A 24,032-nucleotide genomic window follows, 5' to 3' on the forward strand; every position below is an offset into this window, starting at 1 on the left:
AACTCTGATTATGAATAAAAGGATTGATGTATCATTTTTATCTGTAGGAGAAAGGAGGGAGAGAGAGTGGACAGGACATTTTATCTGTAGGACAGAGAGGGAGGGAGGGGGAGAAATCTAGGCAGGATGAAAGGAATCAAGGGAAGCTTAGTTTCCCGAGGTTGGCAGGGAAGTTGGCACAAACTCGCAGGCTGGGGAGAGAAGGCGTCTTTCAAGGAATTAGTTGCCAGGTCCCAGAGAACCCATCTCTAGAATTTTCCCCCTCGGGGCCACGGGAGGATGGGTGGGCTTGAGATCTCTAGCAAACTTCTTTCCCGGCCCTGGGGCACCATGCCTGGGCTCCCGCTGCCAACGTACCCAAGGCACACCTTTTCTCTCTTCCCCACGCTGCGGGTGCCAGGATTTAGAAAACCCGTGCACCCGACGGACTTGAAGGATTTCCTGCGTAACTGGTCTCTGCGGTCTTTGCCCAGCTCCTAGATGTTTCTGCGAACCAGGTGCCTCCCCAGACCTCCACGCGCGCGCGGGGACACTGGGCGGCCCCTTGCCGGGAGGCTGCTCTGCGCAGGAGCCGGCGTCCCCAGCTGTGAACCGCGGGGGAGCTCGCGCACAGGGCCAACGGACAGAGCTTCAGAGGCGCTGATGGAGGCGGCGCGATGTCGGCGAACTCTCTCCTCAGCCTTTACATTTCCACTGAGATTTCGTCATTAAATAACAAGAATAAAACGTACGCTTGGTTTCGTCTTTGCGCTCGCGGGATCGTGGTGGGTCTTGTAGAGAAGAGGAGGGAAAAGTGAAGAGAAACGCGGCGGCCCCACCGGCCGCTTCCGGGACCCCTGAATTCAGCAGCTGGCACTGCCAATTTGGAGAGCCCTCAGGCCTGGTCTTCGAAGACCTGGGCTTCAAGTCCCACCGCCCTGGGGGAGGTCCGGGTTCTCCCCCGCGGGGTCGGACCCCTCAGCCGCTAGGGCTGCTGGCGGGGCTCCAGCCGCCGGGACCTGCCCAGCCCGGTGCGCCTCGCACTGGCTATGCGCGCAGACGCCCGGGCGCGCTCCGTCCGCCCCGCTGGGCAGGAGCGCGCGAGGTCGCGCGCGCCGTCGCCGGGCAGCCCAGAGGCGCCCGGCTCCCGGGAGAGGCGAAAGCCCGGCGGCGGGCGGCGGGCTGGCGTGCGTGGCGCCGCCTCACGCGGGAGCGCTACGCGGCGGAGCGCCGGCCCGGGACCCTGAGGGAGCGCGGCGGTGGACGGCGCGCGCCGCGGTCTCTCCAGGATCCCCGCGCCCGCGTCGGCGACCACCCCGGCAGAGCAGCCCGCGGCCGCGGAGCAGCCTCCTCCGGCCGGGAACCGCCCCCCGGCCCCCACCCCCGCGCGGCCCGGCCCGGCGCGCGGGAGCGGCGGGAGGAGCAGGAGGCGGCGCCGCAGGGACTGCCTCCTCCCCGCCCCTCGCGTCTCCTCCCCGCGCCCCCGGGAAGGACAAGGGGACTAGGCGCGGGGACCCCGGCCAGTGAGCGCCCGTTCCCCGGGCCACCCCTCGCGCGCGCGCTCCTGCCGCGAGCCCGGGCCGGTCTCGCCTCGCGTGGTGCTGGCCGCAGCCATGAGCCAGGACGCGGAGTCCAGTGGCCCGGAGCAACCGGACAGAGATGCCCGCAGCGTGCCCGGTGCCCCGGCGCCGCCAGCGCCCCCATGCCCGCGAGGGATGCAGCCGCCGCCGCCGCCGCCCCAGGCCGGCCTACCCCAGATTATCCAAAAGTAAGAGGGGGGACGGGGTGCGCCGAGGGGGCATGCCCCGGGCGCCCCCTTCTGAGCTTCATCTCTCCAGTCCCGGCTCAACTTCGCTCGGCCGCCTCGCGTTTGAAGTTTTCGTGCCCTCTTTCGGAGGAATCGGTGTCATTCTGGCTGTTCCTCAGGTTGGGGCGAGGGAAGCCGAGTTATTTGGGGAAAATGATGTTGCTTTTCCTTATCCCTCTTCCTTTCTCTTCAAGGGCGTTACTGAATTATTTTGAACTAAAATAGCTCAGATTGGGGAAGAGGGCCCAGAGACTATCTGTCATCTTTCTGGTCCCGGGAGGCCGCAGGGATGTATGCAGAGCCGTGCGGGAGTGCGCGCGCGACGGTGACTGAGTGTCGCCACGGAGAAGCCGCCGCGCGTGGTGCCCCGAAGTCAGCCAGTGACGTCGGTGAGAAGGGTGGTGAGGGATTGCAGACATATTTTGCTTTGCCCTGAAAGAAGTGTTCGGACTTTTCAAGAAGGCCCTCCTCGCGAAGAGTTCGCAGCAGCACAACCGTTTTCAGTTAATGTCACTCACCATCTGGTGAGCGGGTGAAGCGTGGGCTGGGGCCGCGACTCTTCCCCGCCGCCTCTCCCAGCGCATGAATAGGTTGGGGGTGCTCAACAGCCCTGAGAAGCTCCTCCAGCCCCTCTGGGGGTCATAAGAGTAAAACGGTGATGTTCTATCCATTCATACGACATTTTGACAGTTTAAGGCCTAGAATGTCGGTTTGTTTGAAAGATCTTTATTCTCCTAAAGGTTTCCCTGAGCTTGCAATGAAGTCCTCAAAAGTAGTTTAAGAAGTATAGGGAAGTCTGAATGAGGAGTGCTTGGGCAAAACTGACAAACTAGAGAAATGCACGCAAGTACAGCGAAACCAACCGTGTGGGACAGAGCGGAGGTTTCCCAGCGCTGCTGTACTGATGCTTTGAGTTAGGCAAACTTTTAAAAATGCAGTAAGAGAAATAACCAGTGATGGGTGTACGTGGAAGTAAATGGCATTTAAATATTGTTTTTAAGACTGACTTATGTAACAGAAAGAATAGTGAAAATTCAAGTTGGACATTAAAGAACGCTAGTATCATATTTCAGAACAAAATGGTTCCCTTTTTTTGACTGGTAGAATACTAAAGCTTCATTTATGACAACTTCTTGCTTTGATTTGATTTTATATAACTTTCAACTACTCACAAGTTGCTATTTGAAAAAATACGTTTTGTATTGCTATTCTGTTCCTTTTGTTTTGCAAATTACTTCAGCTAAGATTGACTAAATATGATTGACAGTTTAAGTACATCATTACTTAAAATTTCCCTTTAACCCTTAATATAAATGTAAGATAGCAGAGAAAAATATGTCTCAAACATAAACTTTATTTACTAAAAAGAACCCAAACAAACCCCCAAAACAGATTGACTAATTATTAATTGGGAGACACCTAATGTGCTTCTTACTGGGCCAGTGTCTTATGACTGGACATTAAGCTGCACATTAAGTTAATTGAGTTTGCTTTGGTTTTGTAATCACCCTGCATTTTCCTATCATTTACTTTTAATTAGTAAAAAACTAGGAATTTTCTGTTCACAAAAAAATCATCATAGATGAGTAGCTGGTTATGGAATGTTGCCAGTTTGAAAATAAATGCCATTTTGTGGGAAATGAATCATTTAAAGTGTATTTCAGTTACCAGATAAATATATAATTTACCCTGTAAATTCATTCCCATTTCTGTCTCTGGGATATTTTACTTTAATAGATAAGACCAAACTTTTCAAACATGGCCCCTTCTGCGAGCAGTCGGGATGGAGACCTTAAGCAGTATCTGATGGCTCTCTTTGTTTTGCATTGGTGACAGATTAGTGTTCAGGGGCCAGGTCCAAGGCCTTTGCATATACCCATGGGATTTGGTGTTTGTGTGCTTATGTTTCAAAGTCTTTCTTTATAAGGATAATTTGGGGTTTGCACTTCCCTCAGTACCCACTAAAATTCCGCTGGAACCAGGCATAACATGGCAAATGCTTTGCAGGTCCATCTTTAATGCGCTGAAACTTGAGCAGGTTATTTTGAAACTACGTTTGCATAATTTAATCTGAGCCACCATTTCTGTGTAGTTATGAGGTGCTGTTTGCATCAGTCATCTTTGAGAAAGAGTAGTGGGGAGATTGTTCTCAGTCTCAAAATTAGTTGTCCACCTCTTGCTTTGAGAATTTTGTGCGCCGGAGTTTTGGATGAAATTCTCCTCGAGTGTATTGCATAGTAAATACATTTTACTGGGCAACCTATATTTTTTCTAGTTATTTTAGTGTGGTTATTGTGTAAGTTGCAAGAGAAGTTTTGATGTCTTTCAAAATGATGAAGGTATCAGTCTTCTTCTATGTTGCATAGTGTTTAAGGATTACAAGAATTTTTTCACTTAATGTCTGTGTTTACTGATTTTTACTAATAACAGCTTTCATTTTGGGCAAAGTCAATGACTTTGGTAAAACAATAGTCACGATCATAACAAAAACTGATTCCTATTCATGTATGTCATATTTGGTCTTAATAAGAGACCTGCTGTATACTACATTTAGGTAGCTAAACACACAAGGTGTGATGATGAATAATGAGGCTGGTTTTGGTGTTTGTTTTGTGGAAGCCAGTCCCGGTACTTAGGAAGATTACATGGAAAGTTAATTTCTGTGGATTATTTTTGTTCTACTTAGGTACATTTAGTTTTCTTATGATTGCTTTCTCAGCTTCATTCAAGAATCGCCCATGACCTTTCTGCTCTTGTTAACCCCTGACTCCTGGCCAATATTGGCATTACCTATAAAGATTATCAGTCATGTTTAGACACATAGAAATAATACCTTGTAAATTCTTTGTTTTTAATGTATATTTTCAAAGTTGGCCAATGTGGAGATATTATTGGATAAAATGTATCACATTATGTAAGCCATTGGGCAATAAGAAATATAAGTAACACCTTAAGAGGAGATTTGGGATGCGTTTAGGAAGTCAGAATAATTTGGGGACTTAAAATATATTCTCCATATTAGCAAAAGACAGACAGCATTGTTGTGTGTCGGTGAAAGGTTTATAAGGATTTTTCTCTAACACTCACAATATTTTATTTCTAAAAGTACTTTATGTTTTAGTTTTGTGCTTTAACATCAAACCTAATTCTTGATTTATAAGAGGTTATTTTATTAACCTTGATAAACATTGGAAATAAAAATTTTAAGTTGTAAGTTTTAAAACTCTTTGGAATGAAAATACAGCCACTCAATTCTGTGTGAAATGTTGAAATTAATTGCCAGATGTAACTACACAGTGTGCCTCTAATTACGGTGAAATTTAACCAAAGAAGCACACACACCTTCTATGAGGTGAACACACAGGTGGTTTTCTTAAATTATCTGGTCTGCAGTGAAATATTCCTAATGCATGACATTGGGTTCATATTTAATTTGAATATAGATGACATTTTTTCATTTCCAGTTCACTGTGATAAGCAGTGAATATTATAAAAATAGAAGAAGTTTTAGTATTTGATAAGTAGTGTCACCTTCATGTGTTTGTGACTTATAAAGATATAAATCCAGCTTTGATTTCTAAAGTTTATAGTCTTTGGCATAGTGTTAGGACACTGGCCGACTGTGTTTTCAGAGAAAAGTGTTCCCCTGATTCAGTAGAGAAAATGTTACAAGTAGTCACTCTGCAGATAATTTTATAGACATTCTGCATTTGGAGGGATCTCCTTGTAACTCTTAGGGGATGATATACAGGCAAGCTGTGTGTGATGTCTATCCACTTTGACGGGCATGTCGACAGTTATATACAGAATCTGGGAGGGAATAATTTGCCAAAAAGGGACATTACCTCACACTCATGCTTGGTCCTTTTCTGGAAAGAGGTTGGAATTTCTAACATCTGTGCCAGCTTCTAACATCGGTTTGAGTCCATTTTTAGGGGAAACACAGATATTTTCGTAGAAAGAATTTTGAAAACTTTAAACACCATCTTAAACTGCACGTAAAACAAGCATTCATCAGGAGAAAACATCTGAGAGGATTGTTTACCCAAAACAGAGAAGGAGAGAGGGTGGGTTCTTTTAGAATACTGAAAAGTTTCTTGGCTTTTCTTGAAAGCCTCTTAAATGTGTCTTTTTTTTTTTTTTAAAGGAATTTTTTCTTGAGGGTTTGTTGTGATAAGTAGTTTTAGATAGTAAGTATAGCCATCCAGTTACAAGTTTTTCTAAAGTTGCCAAAGAGATCAGTATGATGAAATGTTGTACATTATTATCATTAGTCATGGTAAATGACTATGCATATGGTGTACACAGAGCTGTTCTAATGCCAGGGATGTAGGGGAAAAAAAGAAGAAAAAATTATCACCTATTTTATTCTTCTATCCATTTATTCTTTTGCTATCTTCTTAACAGTTTATCAAATTAATAATTTTAAATGCCCAAATCTTCTAGTTGAAATGTGATCTCTGATCTGTTAAGATCTCCTTGCCTGTTTGCAAAGTTACCAGGGGGAAAAAACTCCCACCAGGATTGACTCAAAGTGAAATGATCCTGCATTATCCAGTTTCTCTCTCTCTGATTTGTTTTTCTTGTGGCTGTAGATTTTTCAACTCCAGTTAAATTAATATTTCTTCCTTGCCCACAAGAGCTAATCTTCAAGTAAACAAACCAATTTAGCTCAATTCACAGCTTTGATAAACAAGAATCTACAAAACATTAGAAACAGGGGTCTAATCAAGGGATAGAATTAAGACGGACTGAACTAAACATGGAGAGAAAAAATGGAAGAAGCCTGAGATAGTGGAGTTTAAACTCCACAGAGAAATTCAGAGGCAGGACTCCGCTCTCCTTGCAGCCACCCTGGTTCCCCTGCCAGACAAAAGCTTGAAGGGGTCTCTTGTGAGGCAAAGTCCCACTTAATCTGGTTTTTATTTCCTGGCACAGTAATTTTCTTGTTTAGGATGGTCATACTGATATGGTTTTGTGTATTTTAACAGGGGAAAGTTGCCGTGGGTCCACAGCTGGTATGAGTGACTAGTAGCTGTGTGTAGCAACAGTGTGTTGAAAAGTTTTACAGAAAGTAAAGCGATCTGTTTCCAGAATCAGGGCAAAGATGGTATAATTACTGGTTTGTAGAAAGGAGCACATGGCAATTTCCTTTCTGGTTAATGAACCTGGCTGGATGTTGGTAATATGTGTGTTACCCTGGAATCCTAATATTGTCACCCCATGAAGATAGTTTTATGCCACTTTTCCCTCCTTTAATGTGGGTATTTGCTTTAAGGATGCAGCAGGGCCATATTGCTTGTTCCTACTGGTAAGAAGACTGGGAAATTCTGATTTTAATTAAGAAGATACATTTTTGAATCAGGAATGTGAATTTGGTTTCCAACACCACCAAGGGGATGTTGGGTGGTGGGGTAATACTTTGCCTGGCTTAATGGGTGGTCACTGTTTAAATTCCATCCAACTAAGGTTTCAGTCTTTGACATTTACAGACAGCAAGTTTGGGGACAAATCATCACTAACAGCTGTTTGAGGAGGAGGTGGAAGGGAAGGACCCATCCCCCATCAGTGATTTGTGTATTTTTAATATGATGCATATATCCATCTCGTATGATAAAGTGTTTGCAGCAGAAGTTACAGCTAAGTCAATTGATCCTCTTTTTTCCTATAATTTCTTATGGATTTTATAAGATAAATAAGTCCCTAATGGTTTACAAGTCAACTTTTCCAACTTGCTGACAACAGATTCGTCAGGGAGATGGTGCCTATTGATGTGAACATACTTTTTGAGCAAAACAGAGCCATTAAGCAACTTGCTTGAGGATGTGTTAATAACTCTTAGTTCCATTTGCCAAGTACATTTTTCCATGCATTTAGAAACAAAAGGCTGGGGGACATGCATATGTTTCGGGGGTGATTGTCACCCCATGAAGATAGTTTTCATGCCACTTTTCCCTCCTTTAATGTGGGTATTTACTTTAAGGATGCAGCAGGGCCACTTGCCATGGCCTTTCTTTGCACTTGCCTTCTCTCCATCACAGTAATGACCCATCGGTCTGCAGTTGCCACTTCTCATTCTGGCCCAAACCTGGAAACCTCCATTCCAGGCTGTCTGGACATCTTAAACATTTTTCAATTTTGTAACTTGTCTGTCGACTGTCTCCCAAATATGTTTTTGGCTCTTATTAGACCCACCCTTCAACTTTACCTCCAGTGTCATGACATTGAAGGAATAGACAAAGTAATATATATAGTATTTTAAAGTCTTATTAATTTCATCAAGTTCTTCTTTTAGTTTATTTTTTAACTGATTATTCAGTCAAATGATTTGAGATCTGTCTGGTGTTGTAAGTGTAATATGAGCATCATTGCTCCAAATGAATTATTGGGTTCCTGACAAAGAGGGTCAGAGAGGAAAAGAAAGCCCTGGGCCGGGAGTGGGAGACCTGAACAAGCCAATTAACCTTCCCAATCTGTCTGTCCTCTCCTGGGTTTGGAAATGATCAATGGCAGTTCCTTCCAAGACTAAAATTATGCAAATCTCCTGGAATATTGCTGAGTGATCGAACATCCATGTAGCATGCCTCCCCTCTCTTATACATCTGACAGAGAATATATCCCCTATTTGTTACATTTAGGAATGGACGTGGTTGTGTGATTGATCACTCATGGCAACAACAATAACTACAAAAAGAAAATCAAATGTTTTAACATTTGCGAAGACTATTTGGATCAGTGACATAAATTTAAGTCAGAGAAGTGGACACTATTGTCAGTGAAAAGGAGGTTGTTTCATATTTCTAATCACTAGAAAATTAAAAAAATAAAACAGTTATTTTGGAATGTTAATTACTTTGGAATGTTAAAGTGGATACTTGAGTTTGCAAAAAGAGTACTGTTTTCACTTCAGGAGAAAAATCCAGTAGTTGCCATGTATCTAAACTGGATTGTATTAAACAGAAGCAGGTGGGAGTGTTTGCTGAGATTATTGTTTTCAGAGACCGAAAATGTAAACACAGGACCTACAGACTTCTTCTAGGAGTGCAGCTGTTGCCGGGACTTGGACTCGGTGATGTGCAGTCAGTCAGCAGTATGGACTGTATTGACCATCCCAGAGCACATGGCTGAAAAACACTGCGAGGAGATCATTGTTGTCTGAAAATGTTGGACCAGATGTTTCCAGAGCCTCCTTAGGATGGGCTCTTCTCGGGGTCCTTGCATCCTCCTGGACTAGCAGGGATCACTGATAGCCTACAGTTATGGACAGCCTTTATTCAGTACTTGAAAAGATACTCTTTAAAATCTTCTGCATGAAAAGGGAGATGACTTGTGTGATTCCATCTTGATTTGTAGACTTTAAGTTATATACATAATAAGGATGAACATAAGGGTATTTATTGCTGCGCTGCCTAGAAAAGCAAAAAGTTAGAAACCACCTAAATATTTTTCAGTTGAGAAAATAAAATGTGTGCATGTATAATATCATGTACCATTCAGTCATTAGACTGATTCCATTATATAAACAACATGTATACAGGATTTCATGTCTTTTAAAAAATGTGTATGAGTATGTGTGCAGGTGCTGGCAAGCCTGGAAAAACATCTAAAGAAGAAATATAACTTCAGGAGGTACAATTCCGGTGATTTGTCTTTTTTCTTCTTTTATACTTTCAGTGAGCATATATTAATTTTATAGAGACAACAAAACTATTTCCACTTTTAAAAGCAAAAATTGCAGTAGGCATTTCCTGTTGGTATTGCACTGTCCTTAAGACTGAACTGGATTTTAGACCTGAAAGGCATCTGGGATCTGCCTTAGCTCAGCCCTCCAGTTTTTCTAGGGAAGGCAAGTGAGTATCAGAGAAGTCAAGTGAATTGTTCAAGGTTACACAAGCAAGGTAGTGGTCAGGTAGGAATAGGAATCCTCATCGTTTTATGTATTGTGTCTTCCTCTGGGCTTCCCTTTTGTCTGCCTGGAAATGGGGAAGAGAGAAATGGAGAACATTCTTAAACTAACTATTTATTTACTGGTTCTGGTCGGCTCAAATCCCCCAAGGAGATTTTGAAAAGCGTCCTAGGGTTCCTTACCTCCTCCTGCCCCCTCCCCACAGGCTTTTCTGCATTTGACAGTATACTGGGTCTCTCCAGGTCATCTCATGTTCTGTTCAGCCTACCAAACAGAAGCAGAGCGGGAATTATCTCCCCCCTAAACTTTTGAAAGTGAGTTGTATAACAATCATTCTGTTATCATATCTGAGTAAATTAGTATTACTTAAGTGATTTTTTCTAATAAATATTAGGCTTTTAATTTTTTCCTGAAAAATTAAATTTTTTCTGAAAAGCGTCTCATATTGCTATTTTTAAACCCTCTGCATTCAGGTTCACAAGGGTATTGGTTTACAATGTCTTAGTTTAGCAAGTGTACCTGGCTTTTTCTGTTCTCCATGGCGAAAGATTCCAAGCTAATTGTCTTATAGAATGAACCATGATCTGGATATGTTTCCTCATAACCAGATTCAGGTTAAGCATTTTCATAAGGACATGCAATGGGTAATGTGTGTTCCACTAAGTTTGATCCCTCGGTTAACATGGTCACGGCCAGATATCCATCAATGGGACATGTTCCTCTTTGTGATTAGTAGGCTGTCTGTGAGAGTGAAACCATGAGACCCTCTGAATATCTTGTTTCCCAACAAACTTTCATCTAGTGATTTTATCTTTTAATTTCACCATATTAAAAAAAAATCTTCAGTGAAATATGTGGAACTCAGTAGCTAAATATCACCTTTGAGTGGATTATTTGGATATGTAGTTTAAATCTGACAGCCTTGCAAAGATGTTTGCTTTGTATCACCCCAACATATTATCTGGAGTCTAAGGATTTTTCTAGTCCTGTCATGATAGGGACTTAATTGATGGGCCAGCCGCTTCCCACTTAACCTCTACAGCATGCGTTCTGTCACGGCTTCAGAACTTTTTAATGTCCATACAAAGTGAATATAAATCCCTTTTAGGGCTAATGGCAGTGAGTGGATGCTAATGTGATTTTTGCCAGATCACACAATTTTTTTAGTCATCCTCTTGAATCCAAGTCAAGTCTTTGCAAAACCCTTTTATCTTCCTTTTCAAAATCACTATATGAAGCTGACTTTAAAAATGACTGATGACTTGCCTGGAGCCTAACTGGGTGAGACCTGGAGCTGGTCTGTGACTACCAGTTTGTTCATGCTTTGTAGATTTAAGTTACACAGCTATTTTTGCCTCTTCCAGATTGGTACTTTTATTTTCATGCACAAAATATGCATGGGTGGGGAAAGTGGTGTGTAGTGAAAAGAATCAGGAGCAGGCATACTCCTTGTTCTAGATTCAGCTTGGCCACTACTAACCCTGAGCCTCCGTGTTCTCATCTGTAAAAGGGAACAATAATAAAGTGAATAACAACTCACATTTACTGAATGTTTCCTGTGTGCCACCTCCTGTTCTAAGCACTTTGGGTATCTTTAATCCATTTAAACATTTAATTCAACAGTCATGCTGTGAGGTGAGTGTTGTTATTCTCATTTTACAGATGAGAAAACCAAATCACAAGCATACAAGTGTTCAGCAAAGCTAAGAAAAACAGTATTTTTGAAAGAACGGGAGGGGTGGGGCTCATCTGAGAGAATGTTGTGTAAATTTAGATGGTCATATAATCTCTACGTAAATATCTGTATCTTCAAAGTAATTTACAGAAAACTCATCACCTAAAAGAAACTATTTTAGAAAAAATTGCTGAAGTAAATTTGAACGTAAGTAAAGTTTAATTGGAGAAAAACCAAGCAATCCAATTAACATTTCTTTTCTGTTTCCTTTTCCCTCTCTTTTTTTCTTGTAGTTTTAAGTATGCCTTTGGTGTAAAGTGAAATCCATATCCCAATTTAAATTCCCTGAGCACATCTGACCCTGGCATTTGATTCACTGTCTTATTCTGCTTTTTATGCATGTTAGGCAATATCTGAATTGATGCTCACAGAGAGTATATAAACACTTATAATCCTCTCAGCATGTGCTAAAATAATAACAGATACGATAATAGTTTGATTTGCAAAGTGAGCATTTGCCAAGTTCTACCAGACCATTTTTAAACCAATTCAAAAAAACTAGTATTCAGCAATGATTAAAATGTCCTAGGCTCCTAGCAAGAATTCCGGACTGAAAACATGGTCACATCAAGTTTGTGTAGTCTCTGCCAGATGTATTTCTTGGATGGTCTCAGCAGACACTGTTACAGGTGTTCTTTTGCTTCAATAAACCATTGTATGTAAAACCCAGACTTGATAGATTCAATGAATCAGGAAAGAACTGTTGCTTTTGTCCTGTGAAAGAGTTTACAGTAATGATTCTTTAAACAGGGAATTCCTCAATGTATTTCAAATAGAAATTTAAGTCTAAGAGGTCCAATGATAATTTTTAAAACTTCTTTTGGTCTTTTCTCAATTTTACAGAGGTATAATTGAAGTATACTAAGCTTCATGTTTAAAGCATCCATCAAACAGTCAAGGTAATAAACATTTTTATCATCCCCAAAGTTTCTTTATGCCTCTTATAATTTATCTTTCTCTCCTTCCTGTAACTCCCCTACCCCTCAGGCAACTGCTAATCTCCTTTCTATCAGTATAGCTGAGTTTGCATTTTCTAGAATTTTATACAAATAGAATCACAATATGTACGTGTTTTTTTTTTTCTTTTTGGCTGGCTTCTTTAACTCAGCATGATGATTTTTTGGGGAAATAATATTTTTTTGAAATTGTGATGAAATACACATAACATTTACCATTTTAACTATTTTAAAGTGTAATTCAGTAGTATTTAGCACAGTCATTGTGTTGTGCAACCATTACCATTATCTAGTTCTAGAGCATTAACATCACCCCAGAAGAATACCCTGTCCCCATAAAACAGTTACTCCTCATTTCTTCCCCTCTCCAGACACCTGGAAATCACTAATCTGCTGTCTCTATCAATTTGCCTATTCTAGACATTTCATATAAATGGACTCACACTATATGTGGCCTTTTGTATTACACTTTTCTTTCACTCAGCATAGTGCTTTCAAGGTTCATCTATGTTGCAGCACACATACTTCATTCCTTTTTATTGCTGAATCATATTCCTTTGTATGTATAGACAACATTTTGTTAATCCATTCATCAGTTGATGGGTTGGGGTTGTTTCTACCTTTTGATTATTTTGAATAATGCTGTTCTGAGCATTTGTATACAAGTTTTTGCTTGAACATCTGTTTGTAGTTCTTTTGGGTATGTATCGTGGGGCGAAATTGCTGAGTCATATGGTAGGTCTGGATTTAATTTATTGAAGAACTTGAAAACTGTTTTGCAACATGGCTGCACCATTTTTTATTCCCACCAGCAATGAAAGAAGGTTCCAGTTTCTTCACAACCTTGCCAACACTTGTTAGCTCTCCTTTTTAAAAAAAATTATGGCCATCCTAGTGGGTATAAAGTAGTAACTCATTGTGGCTTTGATTTGTCTTTCCCTAGTTGCTAATTATATTGACCATTTTTTCATGTGTTCATTAGCCATTTGTGTATCTTCTTTAGAGAAATATCTATTTAAGTCCTTTGTCCATTTTTATATTGTCTTTTTAAAAAATTCAAGTATAGTTGATATACAATATTATATTGGTTTCAAGTGTATATATAGCATACTGATTTGATAATTATTTGCATTATTACTTACCCCAATAAGTGTAGTTACTATCTGTCAACATAGAAAAATATTACAGTATTATTGACTATATTCTCTATGCTATACTTTCATCCCCATGACTAATTTATATTATAATTGAGATTTTGTGCCTCTTTATCCCCTTTACCTATTTCACCAGCCCTCTAACAACCTCCCCCATGGTAACCACCAGTCTCTTCTCTGTGTCTGTGACTCTATTTCTGTTATGTTCATTTGTTTTGTTGAGTTGTTTATCTTTTTGTTGTGAAACTGTAAGGGTTCTTTTAAGTTCTGGATAGTGGACTCTTCTCAGATGCTTGATTTGCAGACATTTCCTCCCATTCTGTGGGTTTTTTTTCAGTGTAATGGTTTTAAGGTTCATCTATTTTTTTGCATATATCAAAAATTTGTTCCTTTTTATTGTTGAGTGGTATTCCATTTTATGGATATATCATAAATTGTTTATCCATTCAGTTGTTGATGGACATTTAGGTTGTTTACAGTTTTTGGCTAATAAAAGTAAATGGTATGAACATTCCTTTGTAATTTTTTTTTTCTTGCAAAATTATCTTAGTTTATTTTGAATATGGCTTAAAGAGTGGCACTAAGAATTACTCCATGTACTGCAAAGCCAGCAGAGGGAACACTGAGTACTGATTCAGTAAGGGCCACCAAGTATCTGGTATTTGGGGAAAAAACATGTCCGTCATGGAGAACTGGTTACAAAGCATGTGAAGTTAAGTAAGGAGAACACACATCTTTTCTCATTGTTTGGTATTCAGAGGCCCAATACATTACAGCATGCATGTACTTACTCTGTGGGTGAGAAGGATGGCTTTAATAAAAGGCCATTTGTCACATGTTTTCTTACATTTTAACAGAACTACTAACAGATAAGAACAAACCTACTTCAAAAGTCTAAGCACTCATATAAACTATAGTAATCTTACAAAGTGAATGAAAATTACTAATACTATATTTCTTCAGTTCTAAGAACTTTTCAAGTTTCACTGACTGTTATTTCCTTACTTGCATGTAAATACATCCTTTGTAATTTTTATGTGGACATACCTTTTAGTTTTGTTGGGTAAATATCTAGGCTAGTGATAATTTATCCTTTAGGAGCACAGATATTATACATAAGAATCATTTTTGGGTGAACACACCTTTGAATTTTTATTAGTGGGTCTCTGAATGGAGTATGTCAGTATGAGCCTTTAAGGCATTTCAAGTACACACACTTTTTTATCTTAGTTGTCAGGGTCAGTCAGTCATTAGCTTGGTTAATTTATTTTTTTTCTTCTGTTGATGAATCTTCTTTCAATAATTTTTCATTTGACAAATACTAATTACCATGAAAGTAGGGACACAGATGAATAAGACAGCAATACTGCAGCTTCAAGCTGGAAGGGACCTAGAGATCATCCAGTTCAATTCCCTCATTTTGTAGAAGAGACAACTAGGTCCAGATGGGAGATCAGACTGACCAAAGGCCACTCAGCTAACAGAGAAGTTAAGGCAGCAGAGAACACGTTCATGCCTGTGAGAGTAGTTTTAAGTCTGCTGGTGATGAAGTGTCTACAGATGCAGCAGTACAGGACTCTGAGTGAATTTACTGTATTCCTGCCATGTTGTAGGGTTCATTGGGCCTTTATCCACCTAGATCACCCCATTTAATCTTCCAACAACCCTGGAAAGTAAATAGGGATTAAATAATAATTAACAGCAGTTCAGGGCCCATTAGCCAATAGTCTGAAAGGCCAGGCTCAGAGAGTCAGGCCTTCAGACACTCCTTCCTTTCTTGTGAACCCCTCCTCACTTCTAGGCCCACCAAGTGCCTTCTCCCAGGCCTCTCAGCTTCTCCCCTGCCTCCAGCTTAGTCCGAACTCAGATATCTCTTTTCTCTATGCTAGCACAGCCTTAGTCTTGTCATCTGCTTGCTTAACACCCCGCTGTACCTTCTTGTTGCCTGGAGGTTGAGATTCAGATGGCCTAGAAGCCCCTGGATCTGCCTCCACTCAGCTGTCCAGCCCTGGGCTTACTGTTCTGTCTTGGCTGCCCTCCTGCTCTCTCTGCAATACCACCTTCTCTCCCCTTAGCTCAAACAGCATTCTTTTCATCTTTATAGATTCTGCTTAGATCTCACCTCTTCCAGGGAGCTTTTCCTGACCTCCTGTGGGAAGGGGGGTTGGATGTCCCTTTCCTGTAGTAATGCATTGTGGCGCCTACTGTGACATTTACCCATGCTTACCTCTTGTTCTCTTGTTGGTCTCCCTTAAGCACCCCATAAAGTCCTTGTGTGTGGGGTCAGTGTCTTGAATCTTGGTGTCCTCAGCATCTGTCAGGGACTGTGGCACATGGTTTGTTGAATAAATGAGAGAATGAGCAATTTAACTGCAACCTAACTGTTGATCTAACTGACTTTGTGATGAGAAAAATCACTCAGGATGGTGTCATGGATGAGAACTGATGTGAGACCAAAGCTTGTTTTTCTCCAACGTATGTTTTATTTGGCCCACCTGTCTGAAAGGGCTAGAGAGACATGAGTGCCCTGCCTTTATGTTTAGGGAGGTGGTATAAGTGGGGGCAGACCCAGAAACTCTGGGTTTCACCTTCAAGCCTCAATATGAGCAGAGGTAAGGAACTTAGACACTCAGGCTGGGTGTGGATGTTACAGGATGTGGGCTTGCTATTACGGATGAGATGATATGTGAACATGGGTTGATAGGAATAAAGTACTGAACGTGTGTGTCATAATGTCGCCTGACTTTTTGTTTCAATCAGCTATAGCCAGGGACCCAACTGTGTCTTTAAAGGTACAGGCAAAGTCCAGGCTGAACTACTTCTGTGAGATTTGATCCCAATAGAAGAAATGGTGGATATGACCAGTTGGAACACCCCTTAAGCCCTGTTGCACCCCTTAAGCCCTTAAGCTTTCAGTGATAGAAATTTCTGGAACACAAAAAATGTTTTTAGGTCCTAAATGAATACTCTGTTTATTTCAAGACATTTCTAAAACAACACAAGATAACTGCAACACCAGGATACTGTATTATTACCTTGACATTTGCAATAATGACAGTTTTACTGTGGCAATGAAAATGACAGTTGACCTGTGCCAGCTGCAAAAAGGAGTTGCCCATGATTTCTCAGTGAGACCTACTCCAACCGCCCTATTTAAATTGGATCTTGCATCTTCCCATCTAATCTCCCTTACCTTCCTCTACTTTTTCCATAGCACTTGTCATTTTTTAACAGATGTATACCTACTTAATTATTTATTTTTAAAATAGTCTGTTGTGTCTCCTATCCTGCTGTGTCGTGTAAGCACTCCAAGAGAAGAGGAGTTTTATTCAGTGATTTGCACCCCCTCCTTAGCCTAGCCCTAAGCACAGTAATTGGCACCTGGGAGCAGCTCACTAATCTTCGTTGAAGGACTAGATGAACTTTTAATAAAAATGACAAGCTTAGGCAGTGTTACATGGTGGCATTTGTGTCTTGTCTAGACCCACCTACTGTGTAAACTGTATGTTGCTCCAGAATCTGAGTTTTGTGATTCAGGAATTGAAATGAAAGTGCAAATGTTAGAAGATGGTGGCTTCTGCTCCATGTGATTCCTGGAAGTAAAAGAAGGTACAGAACCTGAGCTGGTCCCAGTAGGCCCAGGCATCAGTGACTCGGTGCTCTTTCAGCGCCTGACTCTGGCAGTAGCCAGGCTTGTTGGGCTCCCCCTGGCAGAGATCTGAGCTGTGCCTTTTGTGGATCTTGATGTTGGATGGAGTGGGGAGAGCTAGGTATCATTCAGTCACTTGAAATAGGGGCCCCAAAGATGGGACAACTACATGCCCAGCAACAGGGACTTAATTTATAAGTTCAGCTATATCCTCCCATACTGTGAGGACTGTATCTGGGGAAACCTCAAGGATATAATAAGTGGAAAAAGCAAGGCACAGAAAATGTAAATGGCTGTGACCTTTTGTGTAAGGAAAGGGAAGGAGTATATATAAAACCACAGAAAATTATTTCAGAAAACTTTAAAACACAATACTTTGATTATATATCTCTAGTGGAATATATCTTAAGGGCAAAACAAATTCCAAGTGAATCTTAAGCAGTTTTCAGTAATAGTTAGCAATAATACTGGTATTACTATTCTGAAATGATTATATGTTATTATATGTATAGTGTATGAAATAAGTAATTATGTTAAATTAATCAGAAACCAATATTTTAGCATATAAAAAAAGAACAATTTTATAATCAAAGATATTAAGTAAAAATGCTGTAGTCCTAAAATGGAATTGGAAATGTCAGTATGAATTCCTGATATATTTTTTTCTTTAGTAAATGAAAAAGTATTTCCTAACTCTGTTCACTGAACAGCCTAGAAATAATGACCAACCCAGTAGCAATAAGTACCTATAACATCCAGATTGTGTCCTCGAAATCCAGTTTCCCACTGAAAGGGACTAAGATTCCTCAGAAAAATGGCTGATTCCGGGTTTGGGACAAGAAACGTACAAGATGAGTTGGATTATCTTGTTGTATATTGAAATGTGCTTCCCAGTGCCCAAATATATAACAATTTGAACATTAAAAAGAATACTTAGTGGATTAACATATACCAAATATATGACAATGTGTAAAATCCCTAAGTTAAGAATGCAGTGGTCCCCACTGGAAGATGTTAGAGAGCCAACTTATTCTGAAAACCACTCAAGAAATGGAAAGGATCAGACATTTATTCTGTCCTTTCTTTTTAGTTACCTTAGGGCATCCAAATTGTTGTGGAAAGATATTTTTTATAGAAGAATTCTAGCTCATAAATACAGAAAGAATTACATAATTGGAACATCATCATTTTGTATCCACTAGTGAAATGATGAGTTAGGACAATACAGTTATTAAATGGCTAATAAAGCAGTCGGTGAAACTGATGGGAAACTTTATAATGGATGGATGAAGCTGTTGACATTCAAACCCACTGATCAATTTTAATGTTACAAAAAAAGAAAGACTCCAGGCATCATGTGCTTACTGAATTGATGCAATAGGAAGTACACAGCACCATCAAAAATAGAACCTGAATCTAGAGCAGGCTCAAGATCTAACTACAAATTTACAGAAAATACAGGGGACAGAGGAACATGTCAAAACAACACCATGAAGGTAAAAATCAACCAGTTGGAATGTGGAACATTCTTCAGCCCTAGAAGACCTGGTTTCTTCAACAAATAAATTGTAAGAATAAGAACAGCAAGGAAGAGTTACCTATAGATTAAAAGAGACTAAAAATACTTAGCAAAATGCAGTCTATAATCCTTATTTGGATCCTAGCTAAAATGAACCAACTATTAAAAAATTATATTACTTAGGACACTTGAATGCACTGGATTTCCATAATAAATGTCTATAATAAAAGTAACAAAAATAAAGCCCACAGGCTCAGTCAATTGGCCAGTCCCAATTTTAGCTGTCCCTGAATTCAGTTTGGGCTGTGGCATATACTCTTGGAATCTAGGCTAGTGATTTGAAGGGCTAGGATGCTAACTCATACCTGGGTGGCCCCCAAAGCTATAGGTCTTTCCATCTTACTCTGTAGAACTTAATGTCCTCTGTGGCTCAGACTATTGTGGGATTGTTTAGATTGAGGGTTTATAGGGTTTTACAAGCAGCTGTAACATAAACATGGGAAAATGGAGGCAAAAGCAAAACATGAACCAAAAATTGGAACCAGGACATTGGAGTTGGTTTTCCTTTGAGGTAAAGTAATTTCCCCAAGGGAAAGGCAAGAAGACAGAAAGACGTTCTACCTTGGTTTTCCTACTGTATCACTCTGGGTTTTGGATTGAGAGAGACCTGGGTTAAAGTAACATAGCCTGTCACTAGCTGTGGGATCTTACTGTTCTGTGCTTTGGTTTCTTCAGTGAACCTCATTTGGTTGTTGGGAGAATTACATGAGTTTTAAGGCTTCAAATATTTATTTAGAAGAGAAAGCAGAGGCACAGTTCACTGAGACCCTAGGAATCCCAAAGCTGGGCAGAGGATTGTGTGTTTGGAAATGCCTTATGACCTGGACAGCCCCCTCTCCCTCCAGCCCTAGCACGTTCTCCAGCACTATCCTCAGGACCTGGGACAGCTTTGCCTAAATGTTTTTTAAAATTTAATTTTATTATTATTATAATTTTTTTATTTTTTAAATTTTTTATTAAGGTTATGATTGATATATACTCTTCTGAAGGTTTCACATGAAAAAACAATGTGGTTACTACATTTACCCATATTATCAAGTCCCCACCCATTCCCCAATGCAGTCACTGTCCATCAGTGCAGCAAGATGCCACAGATCCACTATGTGCCTTCTCTGTGCTACACTGTTCTCCCTGTGGTCCCCAACACCATGTGTACTAAACAATACCCCTCAATCCCCTTCTGCCTCCCTCCCCACCCGCCCTCCCACACCCCTCCCCTTTGGTAACCACTAGTCCCTTCTTCAGCCTTACCTAAATTTGGAATTACCATTTTGCCTGGGTGAGGAGGCTCAGCACTCTGAAGATGGTAGTTTTTCTACCAGGCTGTGTTTTATTTTGTTATGTGGTTTGATAGTTGAGGGCAGCTGGAGAACATCCTCTTTTGGTGGGTCCATAGCAAAGTCCAGCCAGGTAGCTGGAGGCCAACGTTAACTTCACCTTTGAGACTGGAAGAGAAAGGTGAATGTTCTTCCTGAAGGAAGCACCACATTTTCACGTTTTCTCTCCCTTCTACCTTGTTTACCTCTTAAAAACCATAACCCACCTGTTTTCCTCCTTCTATCATGACACACACAGCTCCATCCTGACAGTTGGATCTTTCATGAGCCCTTTAAGAGTTTCTGGTGAATGTGCATGGTGAGTCACTTGGTCACTTGGGAAGTATCCAGGAGTCATACTTTGTGGCCCTTGGTCCAGGGTGGCCTTTGACCCCTGGGTATCTGGCTCACTGTCCCCCACTGCAGGTGACCTGCCCACTTGCTGGGGGCTTGTGTGTGAGCTAGCCGCTGGCCCAGGGAAGCTCAGCCAGAGGGATTCCTGATTTACGAACTGTCCAGATTTAACTGAGGCTACAGCACTTTTATTAATAGAACATGCTGCATTTCCTTTTTATAAAAATATGAAGATCACAGCACCTAGGAAAATGCCTGGTGACTTTCTGTCTTTAGGGCATGTTCATCACCAGGCTAAAATTAAAAGTGAAGTCAGGGCCTTCTTAAGTCTATTTTTAACTGAGTTTAGCATATGAATGTGAACGTGAAGTCTTTCTTTAGATCTCCCTTAACTCAATTACCTACTTATGCCAAGCATCCTGCCTGAAATTCCTGAGCTGCAGCTGTGTTACCTAGAGTGGGAGGGAAGTTAGGGCCAGCCATCCATCCCCTGTCTTCTGAGTGTGTCTTCTCTCATCCCAGTTTCACATACTGTGGCAAGTGAAGGTGGAGCTACTCATTATACTGAGAAAAAAATAAATAAATAAAACAAAGGGAAAAAGACCCAACCAACCAACCTATGGCATCTGTGATGCTTAGATGTCAAGTAGCCCGTGCTAATTGGTACATATTTTTCTAGAGGCTCTAATTTAGAAGCAGCCATTGGGTGGAAGGGGAGACACTGGATTGCAGGGCAGACTTTGTTATTCAAGCAGGAAGTGCGAATGGCCCTGGCATACCAGCTGAGACTTGGGACAACAGGTGGGGAGGGAGGGAGAGTGAAAAAAACTTAACAAGTGTCATTGGTGTCCAGAGAGTTCCTGATGAGTGATGAGAATGCTGGAAAAAATTTTCAGAAACCCTCTTAAATTCCCTCTTTGAAATCTTTTAATGTCTACTCTTTGAGGACTGTGAAGGAAGGGGAGGGCACAGGGCAGAGTTGATCCTAACTCTTAAGATTCTTTGGCCTAAAGTTTCACTTGAAGGCAGAGACTCACAAAGGCTCCTTTTTGAACTTCTTCTCAAGGCAGTTCCCTGTGGACATTTGTGGAGCGAAATACTTAAAAAAAAAGAAGAAAAAAGAGATCCTGTTTGTCACGATTCATCCTGACCCTTGTTTTTCTGGAAAGTGATTTTAAAAATGATTTCATCTGAAAATATATTGACTGTTCAAGTTGTGTCATTTTTCTTTGCACTTCTACATGATTATATAGTCAGCTCATGTGATCCTGAAGTCCTTTGAGGCATTGTCCTTTTTAAGCAGAGGAAAAAGTTCCTTCTATTTTTGTGGTATGGCAGCAAAGCCATCATTGAAGATAAGCAGAAGAGTAATTTAAAATGCCAGTTACTTTGCTAAACCGCTGATGGTGAGGTTGTTTATGGCTGGAGAACTATGAAAATGTTTCCAGGTAGAGTCTGAGAGGGGAGAACAGGAAGGGGTATGTGTAAGCATGTGTGTGTGTGTGTGTGTGTGTATGAGTGCATGCAGCAGGGTGGTCATTTTACTTTGGGGGAATAGGAATGATGTTTAAACAATATGTGCCTTTCATATATTATTTGCATATTCTGTTAAAAGCAAAGTGAAGTATGATGTGTTTATAGGCTACAACCATCTGTCTAAAAAAGCTCTTAGTGTGTTTTTGCCTGTAGTTCAACAAATCACTTACATGCTTCAATGATCTTTTCAATAAAACTTTGGATTGAATTACATTTTTTAGGCTCAGAAAGTTGTTTTCAGCTCTGAAAACTTTGTACCTTCACTTGGTTGCAACAAATTTTAAAAGACTGGCCCTTCCAGACTGATATTTTGGGTGTGACTTAGTAAAACAAGGTAGGGGGAGGGGTGGGGAAAGATACACATTGGAACGGTCCTTAAGCATGGTGAGGAAAGGCTTCTGTCCTGGCTTCTGGATAAGGCAATTGCTTGGGACTTAATGAATGGACAAACTCCTGCTATATAGAGTTGCTGAATTCAAAATAATATGCCATTTCTTTGAAGCCATTCTATTTCACACTACTTAGTTCAGATATTTTTTGTCTTTTTACCTTGACTCAATTTTATTCTTTGGGGAATCTAATGATTCATCTCTTTGAATCTTTTTAGTTTCACCTTGTTTGGTTGTTCCTGTGAAGGAAACCATTTTTGGCTTTTTTTTTCTGTGTTTCAGCTTGACTCCACAGGGAGTCTTAAGTTTTTCACATCTTGGAGTGTCAGGGTGGATCCAAGAAGTGGTCAAGATCACTCTAGTCTCTTTCTTATGGACTGTTGGGTACAGACAGATAATGAAGTGAAGAATGTGGTACATCCTTAAATTGTCTGTGTTTCTTTAGATCATGTGCTTGTTACGAGAAGCCCCTGGCATTAATACTGTGATTTGTGGAGTTGAGGCTAGGCCTGGAATCCCCACAGAGTTCCTCTCAGCTGGAGTTCTCTTGCACAGTGGCTGAGAGTGGTGCTAATTCCAGCTGCTAGCATGATGCTCCTCCTTCCCCCGGCAAGGGAGAGCCTGCTCAGAGAACATTTAAATGCAGTAGAGCCATTCCTGTTGCAAGTTTTCTTCTGAATGCTCATGACTTGGGAAAATGACTTTAAGTCATACTTCTCTTTTTCTAGGTTTATTTATAACAGCACTACTGTAACAACATAAAGAGAAATTCTTGAGAGAAAAAGTAATTACCAATAATCTCTTTGTCAGACTTGATAATTTGCCTATTTTGTCTTCATTCCTTTTAGGATTGGTCATGTGCATGTATTTTGAAATATGTGCAACTTTATATTGTTTCTTTTTTTCTACTTAACAATATATTGTAAAAATACTTTTTTGCAGTTGCCTCATCTTCATAATTTAATTTTCCATGACTGAAATCCACTGAACAGATCTATGAGAAATTATCTGATTGATGGACAGTTGATTTCTATCTGATGGACCAACTGATGGATGATTATTTCACCAAATGACAGATAGTCATGATTTCAGTTTTAAACTCTTCCTATACTGCAGTAATTGGTATCTTCATGCATGTAGTTTTGGAATATTCCCCAGGAATGCGATTAGGAGGTCAAGGGTGTGAGTTGTACCAGTTTACAAAGTCAGCAGTAACTTATGAGGGTATGAATTTCATGAAAGGATAGGAGAACCACTTAACCTGGGTTAGTCTGCCACTTGCCATTCACCAGCTGGGTGACCTTGGGCAACATATTTGTGCCTCAGTTACCTCCTATGTAAAATGTGGGTAACGATAGTACCTACCTCATAGAGCTGGTATTGGGAATGAATCAGTTACTTTTTAGTTAATAGTGCCTAGAATAAGAATAGTTTCTATGCAAGTATTATATGCTATGTGTTTGTTAAGCATCTCTCTCTACAGGATTTTAAAAAAATTAATAGAAATAGTGATTTTGTTTTTTCAATTTTTTTACATGTTTATTAACAGTATTTATTAAAAAACACCCCTTTTAAGTCTTTTTTTGAAAAGGTAAATTTAAGAATGTTAATTTACAGAACGGATCCATTGTAGTGGGATTGTTCGTATTATTTAGGAATCCTTCCTTAATCT

At 40.6% G+C, this 24,032-nt stretch overlaps 1 protein-coding gene and 1 long non-coding RNA gene across 2 annotated transcripts in view; one reads left to right on the forward strand and one right to left on the reverse strand.

Annotated features, from left to right (window-relative positions):
- Positions 1-656: 656 nt before the first annotated feature.
- The window catches only part of RBM20 (RNA binding motif protein 20), a 177,334-nt gene continuing 153,958 nt past the window's right edge, over positions 657-24,032 (forward strand). The window contains exons 1-3 of the mRNA XM_057505391.1: positions 657-727; positions 778-1,408; positions 1,485-1,747. Coding sequence (XP_057361374.1) covers positions 657-727; positions 778-1,408; positions 1,485-1,747 — 965 coding nt within the window. The remainder of the gene's footprint in view (positions 728-777; positions 1,409-1,484; positions 1,748-24,032) is intronic.
- LOC130684653 (uncharacterized) lies at positions 14,497-21,230 on the reverse strand. The gene is made up of 4 exons (XR_008999016.1): positions 20,309-21,230; positions 20,017-20,210; positions 15,765-15,861; positions 14,497-15,203 (listed from the first exon to the last, which is right to left on the reverse strand). It is a non-coding gene; the product is annotated as an uncharacterized LOC130684653 (long non-coding RNA).

The sequence above is a fragment of the Manis pentadactyla genome, chromosome 8 (assembly GCF_030020395.1).
Source record: "Manis pentadactyla isolate mManPen7 chromosome 8, mManPen7.hap1, whole genome shotgun sequence".
NCBI classification, from domain to species: domain Eukaryota; kingdom Metazoa; phylum Chordata; class Mammalia; order Pholidota; family Manidae; genus Manis; species Manis pentadactyla.